This window comes from Balearica regulorum, chromosome 33 (assembly GCF_011004875.1).
Source record: "Balearica regulorum gibbericeps isolate bBalReg1 chromosome 33, bBalReg1.pri, whole genome shotgun sequence".
Classification (NCBI taxonomy): domain Eukaryota; kingdom Metazoa; phylum Chordata; class Aves; order Gruiformes; family Gruidae; genus Balearica; species Balearica regulorum.
Genome location: NC_046216.1, coordinates 317,949 through 334,246, shown reverse-complemented (window position 1 = coordinate 334,246; position 16,298 = coordinate 317,949). Strand labels below are relative to the sequence as shown.

The 16,298-nt window shown below is 44.3% G+C and overlaps 1 protein-coding gene across 1 annotated transcript; it reads left to right on the top strand.

Annotated features, from left to right (window-relative positions):
• Window positions 1-1,886: 1,886 nt before the first annotated feature.
• Window positions 1,887-13,365, top strand: LOC142598994 (butyrophilin subfamily 1 member A1-like). The gene is made up of 8 exons (XM_075738505.1): window positions 1,887-1,992; window positions 2,687-3,028; window positions 5,018-5,281; window positions 5,947-6,207; window positions 7,939-7,992; window positions 10,390-10,407; window positions 10,745-10,883; window positions 12,785-13,365. Exons 1-8 carry the CDS (start codon window positions 1,887-1,889, stop codon window positions 13,332-13,334), a joined length of 1,734 nt encoding a protein of 577 aa, XP_075594620.1. The 3' UTR covers window positions 13,335-13,365.
• The last annotated feature ends 2,933 nt before the right edge of the window (window positions 13,366-16,298 follow it).

Genomic DNA, 16,298 nt, shown 5'->3' with positions numbered 1-16,298 from the left:
TCTTGAGTTCACCAACACGTGAAAGCCATTTCTTATCATTTTCCCAGTAGTGCAGAATTGCTCCTCCTACTTCAGTGGTAACTTGAGTCATCTTGTTCCTTCCTGTATTTTTTAAAATCTCTAGCCAAGACACTCCTTCCAAAAGGTAAGGGCACAAGACTTTTTTATGCTAGAAAGGATGCACAATGAAAACAGCAAAATAATATATTCTAGATGTCTTTGGGGCAGTTATATTCTATTTGCTACTTCACAAGTTATATCTGAGGATTAATGAATGAGAAAGAATAAGGTGGAGGATATCTTAGCGTTAGTAAGGAAGGACTACTTTAATAACTAAGCCTATGAATATTTGCGTTAGTTAATCAGGTACTGTTTTGAGATTTATACTGTAGTTTTAGTTACTTTATATCATTGAACTAATACTTTGTTGATATATATAATCTTCCAATGTGATTGATTGAAAATGTAACATCCTCTCCTTTAGAATGGTAAATAGCTATTAAAATTATCTTTGTTATATAGGTATAAATATTTAGCACAGCAGGGAATTAAGGGTTGTAGAAGAAGAATGCAAATGCATGAAACAGTGACAGCTGGATATACATTTTGCTGTTTTCATTCATTCAAAATGTTGAATTCTTTAGACATGGATGTTAATTCTCTGTCCTTCAAATACACTATTGTGAAAAGATAAATAACAAGATAAAAAATAAGTGCCAGTTGATAATCAGATTGTGGGTAATTGTACATTTTGATATGTAGTTCAGCTTTGGTACCAAGCAGCTCAGCGTGACTCTGGAGTTCAGTAAAGCAAAGGGAGGGAACATCCCTGGGGATGCCTTATAGTCCTCTCTCCTGCCTTTCAGGTGATTAGTATGATGTGTGGTGTTTTCTTGCACTGTGCTTGCAGTGCCTCCCTCTTACAGTCTGTGCATTTAGAGTAAATTTGAGACCCTTGCAAGTCATGGTGTACTCCCCAGGTGCCTTCTTAGAGCATTAATAATTCCTCCAGTTTTATTGCCCTACCGAACAACACTTTTTCTGCCCTTCAGCAGTTCAGCAACGTTTTCTGCTAAGAGGGCAAGAGTACGAACTTGTTGGGACTTAAGATAACGCAGCCATAGAGATAAGGAATGGGGTGTGCTGATTGATTTAGCCAGGCTGTGTGAGGAACTGTAAAAGACAGAAGACAGTGGCTGGTGGGAGTAAAGTCATAATTGACTGGGCATAGATGAGCTGCAGTGTTGCACCTCTGTGGAATATATTGCTTTTCTCAAGCCTTCCAAGACCCTGAAAAAGTTTCCAAGGAGACTGTGGGAGAACCAGACCAGGCAGTCACTCCCATTCTCTCTCATTTATGCATGAGGACCACACCTGCTTGTCTGTAATGAAGCAAAAGCAGGATTTTCTGTGATTGTCACATCCTTGTCCAGGATAGTGTTCTTATCCAAGTGACACACAGAATCAAAGTACGCTGGGAAGTATGAAGCACAGCCCAGTTTCCTATAGACATCCAAAAAGAGATTCATTGCATGAGAGCCTAGTAATATGCATACAGGGCTGGCAGTGGGAATCCTGGACTTCTGGTTTGCCACTCAAATCAGTTTGAAGTCAGATGTTCCTGTGCCCAAGAACAGGGACTGTCAGGGAATGGAAATGGGCAGCTTTTCCCTCAAAGAAAGGAGCCAGAAGCTGTGGGTGACCCCACCAACATGACACAGTCCCACAGGACCTGAACACAGCAGGCAGAGCCAGGTGCTGCCTTTGTATTTCCCTCTTTAGCATGATTCATTCTCTTCTTTTTCATTCCTCTCAGGAATTCTTTCTCATTTTCACAGTGCATCATCCATTTCCCAGGGAAAGAGAAGGAATTTGATTTGACCCACATGACATTTTTGGAGGATATATGGAATAAGCGCTCAGAAAGGAAGATTTTACTAGTCCTGTTCTTTGTTCTTCCAACATGTATTTTAATTGGAAAGTGGCTTACAGGTAAGAAACTCCCTACTGTATCCAGTTAGCCCGTTATCCTAAGATATCATGCCTGCACTTCAGTTCATAGTTGCTAAAGGAACAAATGCATTGTATGTATATATATATGTATGTGGTGTCTGACATCTCCAAGCCCAAGTTTGGGATAACATCAGCCATCTTAGTGATGTGAGACATCCCAGTCCTGCTCTGGGGTGTCAGCTATTTCAGGGAAGCAGCATAGGTGTATTCACTTACAACACACGAGGGAGGCATTTTCAGTCTCTCCTGGGTCACAGAGCCAGGGCCTGTGCAGATTGCCTTGCAGGTTGTAAATTTACAGAGTGCATAGAACATCGCACAGATCTTTGCGCTTCATGTGTGGTAACTTGCTCCTAGCTCAGGGAGAGTTGTTTTGCAGTCCTTGCACAAGTGTGCCTATTGTCTTCCTGAATAAATCACTGCCCACAATACCCATGAGTATGTTTCATGAGTATGTAATGCAACTGATACATATAAAACCAGGAAATTTGATAATTAAAGCATGTCTGTGCCTGGAGGAGGTAGTAGCAATGACTCAAGACCCTGTCCTCTTTGTAAGGGATTATGAGACTTTAACCTAGAGCTCAGCCAACACATATGACTTTCTTCCCTCTATGGAAAGATTACATTCATGGGGAAAACCAATGCATTTTCTCCCACTTCTTCTTTGCAGATGAAGTGCCTATCACCATCAGCATAGAACCATCAGTTGTCCTTGTTGGAGAGCAAGTGACTCTGTCCTGCCAGCTGACAGACAATGTCCCCTCTAACATGAGCGTGCTTTGGTACAAATTGGAAAAGGGGAGGGATGCTCCACTGTGCTCTTCCTCCAGCCTGGGGGGGGTGGTGGAGCAGCACCAGGATGCAGAACAGTGGAGGGTTGCGGGACACTGGCAGAGAAGAGCATTTCTTCTGGTTATCCGTCAAGTGCAAGTAGCTGACGAGGGTGCATATGTTTGTGCTGTGAACAGCAGTGTCATCACACAGGAGGCTACGACTCACCTTAATGTTACAGGTAAACAGGGAGATTTTCAGAGTGAAATGCAACCTGCTATGACCATGCTGAGTTCAGTTCCCATTGTGACTCTATGGCTCTGCCTGTTCCTTACTGGACAGCTGAGACCTCGTTGTGATTTAACCGCAGTAAGCAGCTAAGCATCACACAGCTGCCTGTTCACTTCCTGCCCCAGTGGGATGGAGGAGACAACTGGAAGGGTAAAAGTATGAAAAATTGTGGGTTGAGATAAAGACAGTTTAATAGGTAAAGCAAAAGCTGTGCATGCAATCAAAGCAAAATGAAGAATTCATTCACTAATTCCCCCTGAGGGGCAAGTGTTTAGCCATCTCCAGGAAAGCAGGACTCCATAACACTTAAGGGTCACTTGGAGAAATGGGGAAATAAGCAAAGACGCAGGAAGTACTTGGAAAGTCTTGCTTCAATCCTGAATAGCTAAAAGGTGGGAACTGAGGGGAACAGGGCATGTAGCTTATCATGTGGGAAATAGTGCAATGGGGAACTGCATTAAGATGCTGAATATCCCTATATAAATCCCTATATAGGTGCTGAATATCCCTGTATAAAGAACTTATAGTTGTTTTCTCTTCTGGGATTATGAATGTTCTGCCTCTACAGTTAGGGATGTTTTGCTTTCTGTAATGAAAAAACAATTAGAAGTCCAAAGTGGAAAGAGAAGAAAACATTCAGATAAATAGAAGAAAACATTCCAATTCCAAAAAATTATTAGAAATTTAAAAAATGTGAATCATAGAATCACAAGATTGTTTTGGTTGGAGAAGACCTTTAAGATCATTAAGTCCAACCATTAACCCAGCCCTGCCAAGTCCAACCACTAAACCATGTCCCTAAGCATCATATTTACGCATGTTTTAAATACCTCCAGGGATGGTGACTCAACCACTTACCACTTTGGAGAAGAGAAGGCTCCAGGGAGACCTTATTGCAGTCTTCCAGTACCTGAAGGGGGCCTACAGGAAAGCTGGACAGGGACTGTTTGCAAGGGCAAGTAGTGACAGGACAAGGGGTAATGGTTTTAACATGAAGGAGGGTACATTGAGATTAGATGTTAGGAAGAAATTCTTCCCTGTGAGGTTGGTGAGACATTGGAACAGGTTGCCCAGAGAGGTTTTGGATGCCCCATCCCTGGAAGTGTTTAAGGCCAGGTTGGATGAGGCTTTAGGTAACGTGGTCTAGTGGAGGGTGTTCCTGTCCATGGCAGGGGGGTTGGAACTAGGTGGTCTTTAAGGTCCCTTCCAACTCAAACCATTCTATGATTCTATAATTACTCAGAGGTCTTAGGGAGGGTAGTCACTGATGTGCAGTACACATAATGATATGATAAAGACTCCTTTACTCTCCTCATTAGAAATCTCCCCCTCTCAGAAGACCTATCCCAAATGCAAACCTGAAAGCACTTCCCAAAGGCACCTTATCAGATCCAACCTCCTGTTGGACAAGTCACAATCTGAAGCTTAGTCTGAGTGCATGGAAACATCTAGTATCCACAAATCTGACATCAGTCTATTCCACAGATCAATGTCATGTTTAAAGGCCCTTTTAATTTCTTTTCTTTTGAACCTACCATGTGCTAGGCTGACTTGATGACTCCTGTTTTGATATTGGACAAAACAGGGAACAAATCCTTGCTCTTCTTCCTCTCCACACCATTCCTTTTTTATGGACCTGTATCATATCCCTCTCAGTCACGTGGAAAGTGATCATCTATTTTGCAAATTCCCAGATGGTCTTCCTGACCTTTGATCATCCAGGCTCACTGGGGTTCACTTTATCTCTGTGGTAAGATGCTCTAGTGCTCACCATTGTTGGAATCCAGATAAATGGCCCCCCTGATCTGACCAGGTGTGAGAGGTATGAATTTTTAGAGAAAGATACTGAGGCTTTCTGAGTTTTGTTGGTTTATTTTGTTGTTGTTTCTTTGCCGTAACTCTAACTCTTTTTCATATTCATTGACTTACTCTGTTACAGCAATTGGGTATAAGCCAACTTTGGACAGGGATCTGCAAGAGGAGAGTATGTGTCGCTACACGTGTAAGTCAAAACAATGGTACCCAAAGCCTGAAGTCATTTGGATGAACTATGGAGGAGACACAGTAAATGTGGAGGCCAAGACCAATATAACCTGGAGTGAGAGAGACCATTTCACAGTGCAAAGCACCATCATAGTGCCTTGTGATAATGTAGATGTAGTATGTGTAGTCCAACTCATCAAATCCAAGATAAGCCGATCAGGTAGGTCACAGTTTTGCACCTGCACTTACTTTGTTGAGGGGCCCCTCAGACCTCTCTGTTACTGCTAGAATTGACTGAAATTGAGCTGAAATTGGATAGATCTCAGCACCTTCCCTGAAGCCCCAGGCAACCTGCAGAATCTTACCCTTCAGGACAAATCTTTGCTGTTGGGTGATGGAGGTTTGGGTTGCCCTTGTGGCATCTCCAGGGGAACACCATGAAATGATGATCCAGGAAAGTGCTGAGAGTGACCTTCTCAGTGCTCTGCCTCTTTGGGCTGAGTTCAGCCATAGCTTAAGGAGCTCATAGCTTTCCCTTATTTTTAACAGTCTGAACCTGAGTATTGTTATCTCTTTAGCATCACTTCTGTCTTTTACCTTCTCACCTGAAGTGACAGGCTGTATCACTTACAGTTTGGGACAGCTTCTTGTACACAGTCCTGTGTGTTTTCATTTATTTCAGCAGTTTCACTCTTATACACAGAAAACTCATACGACTCTTTCAAGTGTGGAATTATTAAAAAAGAAATGCTCAAAAGCCAGATGGTTTTGATTACAGATGAAACAACAACAAAAGTTCAGTTGTTCTGTGAGATCTCTTTCATGGCATACTTGGTATTTCTGTGTTGTGCCAGATGTGGTGGTGTTAAATTACCTCTGTTACAGGTTCCATGAATGAAATCATTGTGCCACACTCAGGCACTTGTACATACAAGGGCAGAATAAGAGGTTCCTATGAAAAGCCCAAAGTGATGTGGGTTAATCATGAAGGAGAAGATATATCCTCACTGGCCCAGACAAGCATTCTACAGGAGATGGACAATATTTTTGCAATAGAGAGCTCCATTGAGATACCCTGTGGACAACCGCCACCTTCTTTTGTGACCACTGATAGGGAACGCAGTCCACAAATTGCTCAACAGTCAGGTATGCAGCAACTGAGATTTATATGATGTATTTTGGCACTGAGCAAGCAAAGCTACTCTCTTTTCACTCGGGTAATGCATCATCCTCCACTAATGAGGAGGCTAGGCCTAATGCTGTGAATTATTTCACATAGTTTTCTGCAGCACTCAATAGTTGAATCCATTTGGGAGTGTCATGAAAATTCACAGCTGGCCCATGCCAATCGAGGAGAGAGGCTAGGACGCAAAGTATAGAACTGCAAGTGTAATTCTTTTATTCATGCCCATGAGGCGTCCCAGATAAATTGGGAAACACAAATGTGGTTTTACACATGGTTCTTATACCTTTCAAGTGTTCAGTTACAACATGATTTGACTAATCGCTACTTAACACACACACACACACACACTACTGTCTGCAAAGCAATGATAATTCCATGGTGTTATCATCCGTCTGCTTCTTTATTGATCTAGATGTCCCTGGAGTTGGTCTTGCTACAGTTACTTATCTACAACATCAGAGGTTTTCACAGAGATGTTAGAGGGGCTGGGATGCTGATGTTATCTTGGTAGTCCAAGGGTATCCTTTATCCTTCGTTGACAGCTTTAAGATTCTGAGAAACAAAGGTCCTTCTCTCCCAGTGGGGCTGTCCTCCTTGAAATGAGCTGGGCCCCTTCAGTCATGCTTACTAAAGCTTGACTATTCAGCTTACAGTGTAAACTACATGTATCTAAAGAAAGTTGATACAATTTCATACTATGAAGACTAACAGGTACAATAGTTAGGGAATGAGATTTTGCCTAAGAGGAGTCTATTGCTCAATACTGTCAGGAAGCCAATGAATCTGCAGTCACAGCAGCTCACTATTGGGACTGTGGCTGAAATGGGAAGAGCATCTGCTGACCCCAGGAAGCCAGGAACACAGTGGACTCCTGAGCTGAGTGCATACTAGCCTGTTTCTCAGCATGAACATCTATTTCTTGATGCTGGCAGACAAGTTTTTCTGGCAGGTCTCTGACTGCCAGCTGCTGGCAGTAAGGAAAGACTTTGGCATTAGGCTATTAGAGGGTTATTATGCCTAAAAGGTGGTGTTGAGCAGCAAGGCTAAGGATGAGCTTTCCTCTGAAATTGCTTCTCAGTGTAAGCTTTGAAGGTCACAGAATCACAGAATGTCAGAGGTTGGAAGGCATCTCTGGAGATCATCTAGTCCAACCCCTCTGATAAAGCAGGTTCACCCAGAGCAGATTGCACAGGATCACATCCAGGCAGGTTTTGAATATCTCCAGAGAGGGAGATTCCACAACGTCTCTGGGTAACTTGTCTTAAACTAAAGTATTTTAATGGTATCACTTAGAACAATATTGCTCACTTCAGAGATAGTGGCCTCTTGAAGAAAAATGGAGACGAATTGTGAAGACCAAAAATAATAAAAAAATCACAAGGAAGAAAAAAAAAATCATACTTCCCAGTTTATGTCAAACAAGGTTTTCAGTGTCTGTATGTGGATAATTCTTGGACACAAGGAAGTGAATTTAAAATGCAGCTATCACTGTTGCATTTCAACTTCCTTTAGGACTTCTTGTGTTCCTCATCATATTTCCAGAAAAAAATTATTTTGCTGATAGTGTTCTTCTGCTAACCATGTCCAAATAGTGCAGATTATGTGACTCAATGGCCACTCTGTGTATGTGGGTGCTGCAGAGCAAGAAAATTGATGTCAGTTTTTTCAATCCCTTTTTCTCCATTTTACAGGAAACAATAACTTGTCCTGGATTGTCTGCCTCCTTGTTCTCAATATTTTAGCAGGTAAGCTATTTCTCCATGCCAGAGATCCCATTACACAGTTCTTGGCATTGAAGAATCAATCCCACAGCCACTTGTGGGCTGGCTTTTAATCTTTCCTTTTTTAAGGGATTGCCCCATAGCTTCTGTGGAGTTACTATTTATGGTGTCTTTGCCATTCAGCACACTCTCGGAATGAGATTAATAAATGTGGATATTTGGGGTTTAGTCTCCTTGCCTGCCCATGGTGCAAGCTCATTAGTGGAGAGCTGACAGTGCGATGGTTGTTCAGTTCCTGAGGCCCATGGCTGTTCTCCTGGCTGAGCATGCATTCGGCAGGGCTGGTGAGATGTTCTCATGGCTGAGGGGCCTTGTTGCTGACTGGACTCCATTGTGAAGGTTCTGAGTCCTTGCTGCTCAGTCAAGTGGAGAAGTGGTGGCCCAAGAGACAGAATCCATCCCTGGGTAAAGGGAACACTGTCCCCTGGAAAGTAGGAAGCTGCCAGGTTGAATGCCCTGTGTGAGCCACAAAGAAGTTGCAGGGAGGCTGTGGTGTGGGAACTCCAGCTTCTGAATTGCCAGGTGCTGGCCAAGGGGTGGTGCCGTGTCCCTCAGCACCGGACATACCAACAAGGGCATGTGGCTGTGATTGGTGAGTGCCACTGAGTCCCTGAGGTCTGTGTCTGCAAGCAGATCGTGGGGTGTGGTGTCAGGATGGGACAGTGGAGAGCAAGTCACCCCTGGCCCCATGGGATAGCCGGGAGAGCCTGCAGTGTGAGCGTGAGTAGTGTCGGGAATGCTGAGAGACAGCTGGGTTGGAGGCAACCTCTCCCTGCTTTCCCTCTGATTTCTTCCACCAAAGGTCCCTGGGGAAAGGAACTCTAGTGGCAGCCATGGCCATTGCACTGAGTGGGATTTGGGGTTGCCATGGAAGGTGGTTGGTGGTGTCCTGGTTGGTGGAGGCTTTGATGCAGGTAGAAGCATGAGGGAAAGATATGTTGAGGCAAGGCCACGTTATGGCTGATGGGGTGCAGAGCCTGCATCCCTCACCAGCCCTCAGTCATGGTAGGGATGTGGTTGGTTGTGCTCGGTGGCAATAATCCCAAGTGGAGGCATGTGAGGCTTGACTCCAAGGAGTGTGAACCATCTACTATGGCAGAGGAGTTTTTCATCCCTGCCTGGGGTGGGCAGTCCCGGAATGGACTGGCTTGCAAGGACCTTGTGGGTCTTGCCCTGACTTGATGTCTTCTTCTCCTGTGACCATGGTGACTCGGCAGAGGAACTGCATGCAAGGAACAGTGAGTCTTTCTGCTTGCCCACATGCCTGCCTCAATGGGATAGAAGTTTTGGGGTGGTTGAGGATGGATGCTCCAGCAATGCCAAGTGCTACCCAAGTGCCCCGTCGAGTGACCCTGCCAGTGCCCAAGGCTCAATGTGGCAGCAGGTACTCCCTGGCTTGGGCTTTGCTGAGGCAGTGCCCCACAGTCACATGTGGTCCCCACAGTCAGAAGTGGTGGCCCAAGAGACAGAATCCATCCCTGGGTAAAGGGAACACCCGCCCATGGAAAGCAGGAAGCTGCCAGGTTGAATGCCCTCTGTGAGCCACAAAGAAGTTGCAGGGAGGTTGTGGTGGGGGAACTCCAGCTTCTGAATTGCCGGGTGCTGACCAAGGGGTGGTGCTGTGTCCCTCAGCACTGGACATGCCAACAAGGGCTTGCGGCTGTGACGCTGGCAGAGGGGGCAGCCATGCAGGGAGTCTGTGCCAGGCAGGGGCATGGCTGTAAAGTGTAGGGAGTGCGTGGGAGGGCACCAGGTCTCAACAAGTATGGGGACTGCATGTTGCTGTTCCCAGAGCTGAGGGATCCCTGGTCCCCCCTGCTGGCAGCATCTTCTGCCTGGTCAGCCCTGATTGCTCTCCTTTCTTCCTACCCCTCATTTACAGAAGAGATCCATTCGCAACACATGGCAGCACGTAATGCAGAGAAGGGTGAGTACAAGTAGCGCACTGCCACCACAGCTCAGTGCCCAGGGTAGCCCTGGCTGGGTGTGGCTGTTTGCAGAGGTCAAGCGTGCCTTGCTGAAGACTTCTCATGCTGTGCTGAGAAGGGCCACAGTGGGAGTGGTGCAGCATGGGCAGGCAGGCAGGGAATGTGGGCTGTCTCTGTCTCCAAAGAGTGCCAGGAGGCCTGTACGCATGCTCTCTGACAGAGGGATGTGCTGCGCCCCTGTCCTCCCTTGTTCCTGGTTGAGAACTCCTGGGGCAAGACCTCCTTGCAGATCCCAATGGCAACGGTGCTATGAGACACAAGGGCTTTGCTACTCCTGTCACTCCCATGGTCCCTGGTGAATGATTTTCTCCCTCTCTTTCTTGGACCTGGCGTGGTAAGCAAGGCCTTCATTCTTCCCCCTCTTTTCTTACAGAAAACCAGAAGGAGATTGGTGAGTGGCACTGAGTCCCTGGGGTCCATGTCTGCAAGCAGATCGTGGGGTGTGGTGTCAGGGTGGGACAGTGGAAAGCAAGTCACCCCTGGCCCCACAAGATAGCCGGGAGAGCCTGCAGTGTGACCGTGAGTGGTGTCACGCTTTTGTAGAGGAGAGTTACTGCGTGAAGTGCGCTGCACCATGGCTCTGCATTTGGGGTGTCATGGTTGGGGACAAGTGTTGGCAGAGGCCAATTCTGCCTTTCCAAATAAGACCCATACTTTTCCCTTGTCTTTTTTGGCCTCGAGATGGAGTGCTAAGCAAAATGTCCTCCCTTTCTCCCCTCTTCTTTCAGAGAACCTGAAGAAGGAGATTGGTGAGTGTTGCTGTCTTTCTGGAGGCCATGTGAGCCAGCTAATTGTGAGGTTTGGGGGTCTTCACAGAATGTTGCTTGTGGTCTTCTGGCTGGTGGAGGCCTTGTTGCTGGCAGGAGAGTAAGGGAAGGGTATGTTGAGGGAAGGCCATGATGGTGCTGATGGGGCTGGAAATCCTGGGCCACCAAGCATCTCTGGAGCCTGGTGGGAAAGTGGTTGATGATGAGGTATTGAAGAGATCCCTGCCAGAGTCAGAGGCTTGTGAGATGCAGCTCCAAATCATCCACTGTGCCAGGTTTTTTTGTTGCTTCCTGAGGCAGAATGTCCCAGAATAGACTCTTTGTAAGTTGTGGTTCTTGCTCTGACTTGGTGTCTTCTCTTGCTGCCCATGGTGATTTGGCAGAGAAACTGCATTCAGAGGATGATGATTCTTTCTGGTTGTCTACATGCCTTCATGTTTATTGTCATTGGAAGTTGTATATACTTTGCTCTCCATGTTCCTTGGAAATATGTCACCTGAATCTTCAGAAAGCTTTTTCCATTATGAAGCCAAACCTAATCCATGGGAATAACTCACAGTAGCTCCAATGGTCCTGTATGTAGATGCTGTATTCTTCCCACGTCCTTTAGTTACCTCCAGCTTTAATCACATGGCTATACTTGTATGTCTCTTGCCCTCTGATGTGTAAAAGATTACCTCTTATCACTTGTGCCTCCCAGCCTTTCTAGTTAGAAAAGGTCCTCCGTGTATACATAAGAAGAACAAGACCCCATTTAGGAATGGCTGTGAATGTCATGTAGATCTGACTGCATGGAAACCTATGGTGACTCCAGAAACAGGGGGTTAAAATATGGCATTTCAGGATATGGCTGAACTTTGGTATTAATAGAGTTATCTGTACCCAGAGTCATCCTGTAGTGCTAACAAGTACTGATGTCTAATCCATTGTAATGTTTTCTTTCTGTGCTTTTATCTTGTTTGCAGTGAATCAGAGGAAAGAAATTGGTAAGTCATTATTGTCTCTTAAGTCCCTTAAAACTAGTTAAAAGGAAAGTCTGAAGATAGGAAGGAATGGTTCTTGTTTGACAGAACAATGAATTTAGAGCTTCTAACTTGAAGTCCTGGAGCTTCAAAGCCTTTCCTGCACTCAGTTCCAGGTGCACATCTCACACCTCGCTGTTCACATGCTCAGACATTCATCCAAAACTTTATGTTTTTCACATACAGATGCCTACCTTTGAGCTAATCCTTTAAGCTCACATCTCAGGACTTCATGATCCTACTCTGCTGGGTCGTCTTTTCATCTCTCATACATAAAGAACAAGTTCAGCTGATTCTGCCCTGGCAAATATTTAATATTTACTCATCTGATTTGACTTCTCAGAAGTTTGGCTTGTATAGTAGACTCTCTGCCTGCCACATCTTCTCCACTATCCTTTTCTGCCCAGCCACTGTTGAACAAAGCTACCACGGTTGCACAGACCCAGAAACTCACCGGAAAGTGCATTCTGTCCTCCCTTCGGAGGATTAGGGAAAATTCACCCAACCTGTTCATTTGTATCCATCCCCGCCTGAGAAATTCATTCAATGAGGCTGAAATTTATTTCCCTGAGTGTCACAAAGGGGACTGTCTCTTTATGTGTCCCTGCGAATGCTGGGGTGCTGACCAAGGATGACCTGCATCGTTTAACCTTAGACTCAGTCTGAGATTTCCCAACTTGGAGTTGGAAAATTTTTTCAGTCAATGTTTGGAAATTTGTGAATACCACAGAAGCAGTGCTGAGCATGGACTGGATTGTGAGTCTACAAATGCCTTTTATTCCAGTGATATGGAGATATTTCACTGTCAAGTGAAATACTTGAAAGTTAAAATGTAATTTATATGTCTGAATGCAGACCTCCTTCTTTCCGGGCTTAGAGGTTTTTCTAGACCAATTGTAGGGAGATTTTCAGAATATAATGCAGTACAGTCCAGTTTCCTTCTCTTCTTGCATATTTGCTTTAGAGGACTTTAATAAAGCCCCAAATATCTATTTGTGGTAGATGACATCAAGGTTGATGGGGACACAGCCCATCCCAACTTGTCTATTGCTGTGGACAAGAAGAGTTTTACGCATAAATCACAGGTCCAGAAAGTGACTCAAAATGAAGAGAGTTTTGATTCATCTGTCTGTGTGCTGGGCTCAGAAGGTTTCTCCTCTGGGAAGCATTACTGGGAGGTGGATGTTGAAAAAAGCAATGACTGGGACATTGGAGTAGCAAAAAAATCCGCTCCAAGGAAAGGAATAATTTCTCTGTCACCTAAAGAAGGATTCTGGGCTCTGGGCTTGTGTTCTAAAGATTACTGGGCAAGAACTGATCCATGGACACGGCTAGTGGTACAGAAAAATCCCAGGAAAGTTGGAGTTTACCTTAATTGTGATGAGAAAACTTTGACTTTTTTCAATGTTACTGACACATCTGTGATGTTCGCGTTTACAGACTGTGCATTCTCAGAAGAATTGTATACCTTCTTTAAAAACTCACACAAAGAATCAACCATGAGAATCTATTCCATTAAAGAGGAATAATTTTCTTTAATATGGTAATTTTGTTGTGAAATGGAAGATTATGTCATTTTCTTAGACAAATTTAATGCTTAATCACAACTGATGTATTACACATTCTTGATCACATTCTGTATTATGCATAGTTTAATACCTTAGCTTAAAACATTGTCCTTTCCCCCACCCTTTTCTATATACATTTTGTCCAATACTTGCAGCACGCATGCAGAACTGAGCTGTTCCATTTCATGATTTGATATATGATATGTTTATCCCAAGAACAATTTCTGCAGAGTCTTTTTTTCTGAAAAAAATTCAGTCCTTACAATGCATTTTAGTGATCATCATTCTCTGAGGTTTTGTTCTGGACTGCTGCATTGTGTACTTTGTACTTATGTACAAAACCCAGCTTCAAATCATGAATTCAAATACACACACCCCAACCCCAACAAATCCACAGCTCCCCGTAAAGGTAACCTCTCTCCATCACTCTTCTGGATGGAATTCTCAGAATTTTGGATGAAAAGAAAGAATCTGTTTTAAACACAGTAATTTAAAACATAGTAATGTGTCTACACTTCACTTTTTGGGTGGAGAACATGCCATCTACGCTTGAAGAAGAGTCTGAGAGGCAATGTAAATCAACTTAATGCAGTGCTACAGCTCTCCGTCATGCTTTGATCTCTGTAGCAGAGTAATTCGCCCTTCTAGTGCATAAGTAGCTCTGACAGAGCTCTCTGTTCCACATGGTCTTCTGAATCCTAACTCTTCACCAGGTGCAATGCAATTTAGTTGCCTAAACATAGACAGCCATTGCTCTGTAAGATTCTTTAAGGCATCCAACACACCTACATGGGGCTGTTTATACAGCACAAGGTTTGTGGGAGACCTGCACCTTTCTGAAGTGACAGCTGGAGACCTCCTGAGACAGTGGATGCTGAAGGATCTTTGGTTCCAGGCTGTCATGGTTATTTTCTGTGAACGGTCCTTTCTTCTGTGGAATTTAAGCTTACCAGCTTTTGTCCTGTGCATCATGAAGGTGGAAGATAATCTATTCCTTCGGTTTTCCATCAGTGATCTCAGGGTTATAGCTACATTCATAAAGGGAGTGTAGACTGTGGTGGAATCATAGAATCATAGAATATCTTATGTTAAACCCATAAGAATCATCGAGTCCAACTTCCTGCTTCTCAAAGGACCGGCTAAAACTAAACCATATGACTAACAGCATTGTCCAGATGCTCCTTGAACTCAGACAGGCTTGGTGCCATGACCACTTCCCTGGGGAACTTGTTCCAGTGACCGATCATCCTCTCAGTGAAGAACCTTTTCCTCATGTCCAATCTGAACTTCCACTGGTGCAGCTTCATTCCATTTCCTCATGTCCTATTGCTGGTCACCAGAGAGAGGAGATCAGGACCTCTCCATCCACTGCCCAGTTGTAGACTGCAATGAGGTCACCCCTCAGCCTGATTCAATACCCATCTTGTTTTTTAATGAGCATCACTGGTAAATTCGAAGTCCATTTTTAACCAGGATTTGACTTGCATTAGTACTACATCTCCACTGTCTCTTTACACAAATGTCTCATGATACAATTCCGAAGTCATAAGGTGAGATTCAGTCTGAGACAAAGATGTAAATGTAGGTGTCCACATATGAACTAGGCGTCTCTGTTTATAGTTAATGGAGTTCTAAGTTGTGATTAAGTTGCCTGAACATAGATGTCTAGTGCCAGTTCAGACCTATCAATATGTCTGAGACTGGCAGAGGTGAAGCAAGACTCATGGAAGACCCATGTCCTTTTGGGTCCCTCTGGCGTTATTTCTTGCAAATCTGTTTTTAGCTGAAGTTTGTAGCTTTGATCCTATGGAATAGAACTGAGCTTTGACACACAAAATACCCATTGGGCATAAAATCCAGATGATCAATGAGCAGACTGTTATCTAAGGAATACAGAACATGCTAATGCCCTTGAACCAATAGACAAATCACTGGAAACCCATGACATAACAGAGGAAAAGCAACCTGATAGCCCAGCTGGGCTGAGTTTTCATTCAGCGCTCTAGTTATGAGAATGCCTCCAATTTCTTTTTTCTTTATCATAAACTCAATAACATTATTAGGGATGGGAGTCAGACAGCACTGTAGTTTCCAAAATCCTTTCTAGAATCTTGCTTACAAATAAGATTTACAATGGCAGCCTGCCACTTCTCCAGCGATGTAGTTCTTTGTAGTTACAGGTTACACCGCTCTTCTTCCCATGGCAATCCACCTCAGAAACAGCAAAGACAGCGGGCTAGATTCTGGTAAAAACAGAGCTACCTAATTCATGGAGTCAGAGAGTAAATTAGCTTAGAAGACATCTCTGGAGCTCTCTAATCTAGTTCCCACACACAAAGTCAGACCAGATTGCTCAGGGACTGTACTGAGCTAGCAGTGAATCTGAGTACTCTGAACTGCCCTTTTAGTCAGCCCCCATGAACTCTTTGGTGATTTTGTAGGTGATGTTGTACATCTGGCTGACGTCCAGCTGCCAAACCAGAAGTGGAGAGGTCTCCATTAGTCCTGTATCATATGTCAGGCCTGAATAGGAATTTCCAGCTCTCTGGGACATCTGAAATGCCTGTAGGTATCTATGGTTAGGCAGCTAAATTCTGCTCATGCTCAACACAGTCAACTGAGAGTAGGGAGTGATTCCTGACTGTCTGTATCTGCCTAAACTGAGACATCAAATTCTTGTGTTTAAGATCACATACAGAGCCTTATCTCATCCAAAGGAGGGACACAGCAGCCTGAGATAACAGAGGGAGATAGCAGCCTCATCATAGCCAGATAAAACCTATCTTCCTCAGCTCCTTCATGATAAGTGTTCCTGAAGTCTACACATAGATGTGTCCAAAGGGTCATTCAGAACAGCCTAACACCATCAATTGTCTCTTGGAAAGGCCTCTTTCTCTTCAGATGCATATAAAAAAACATTCTGTC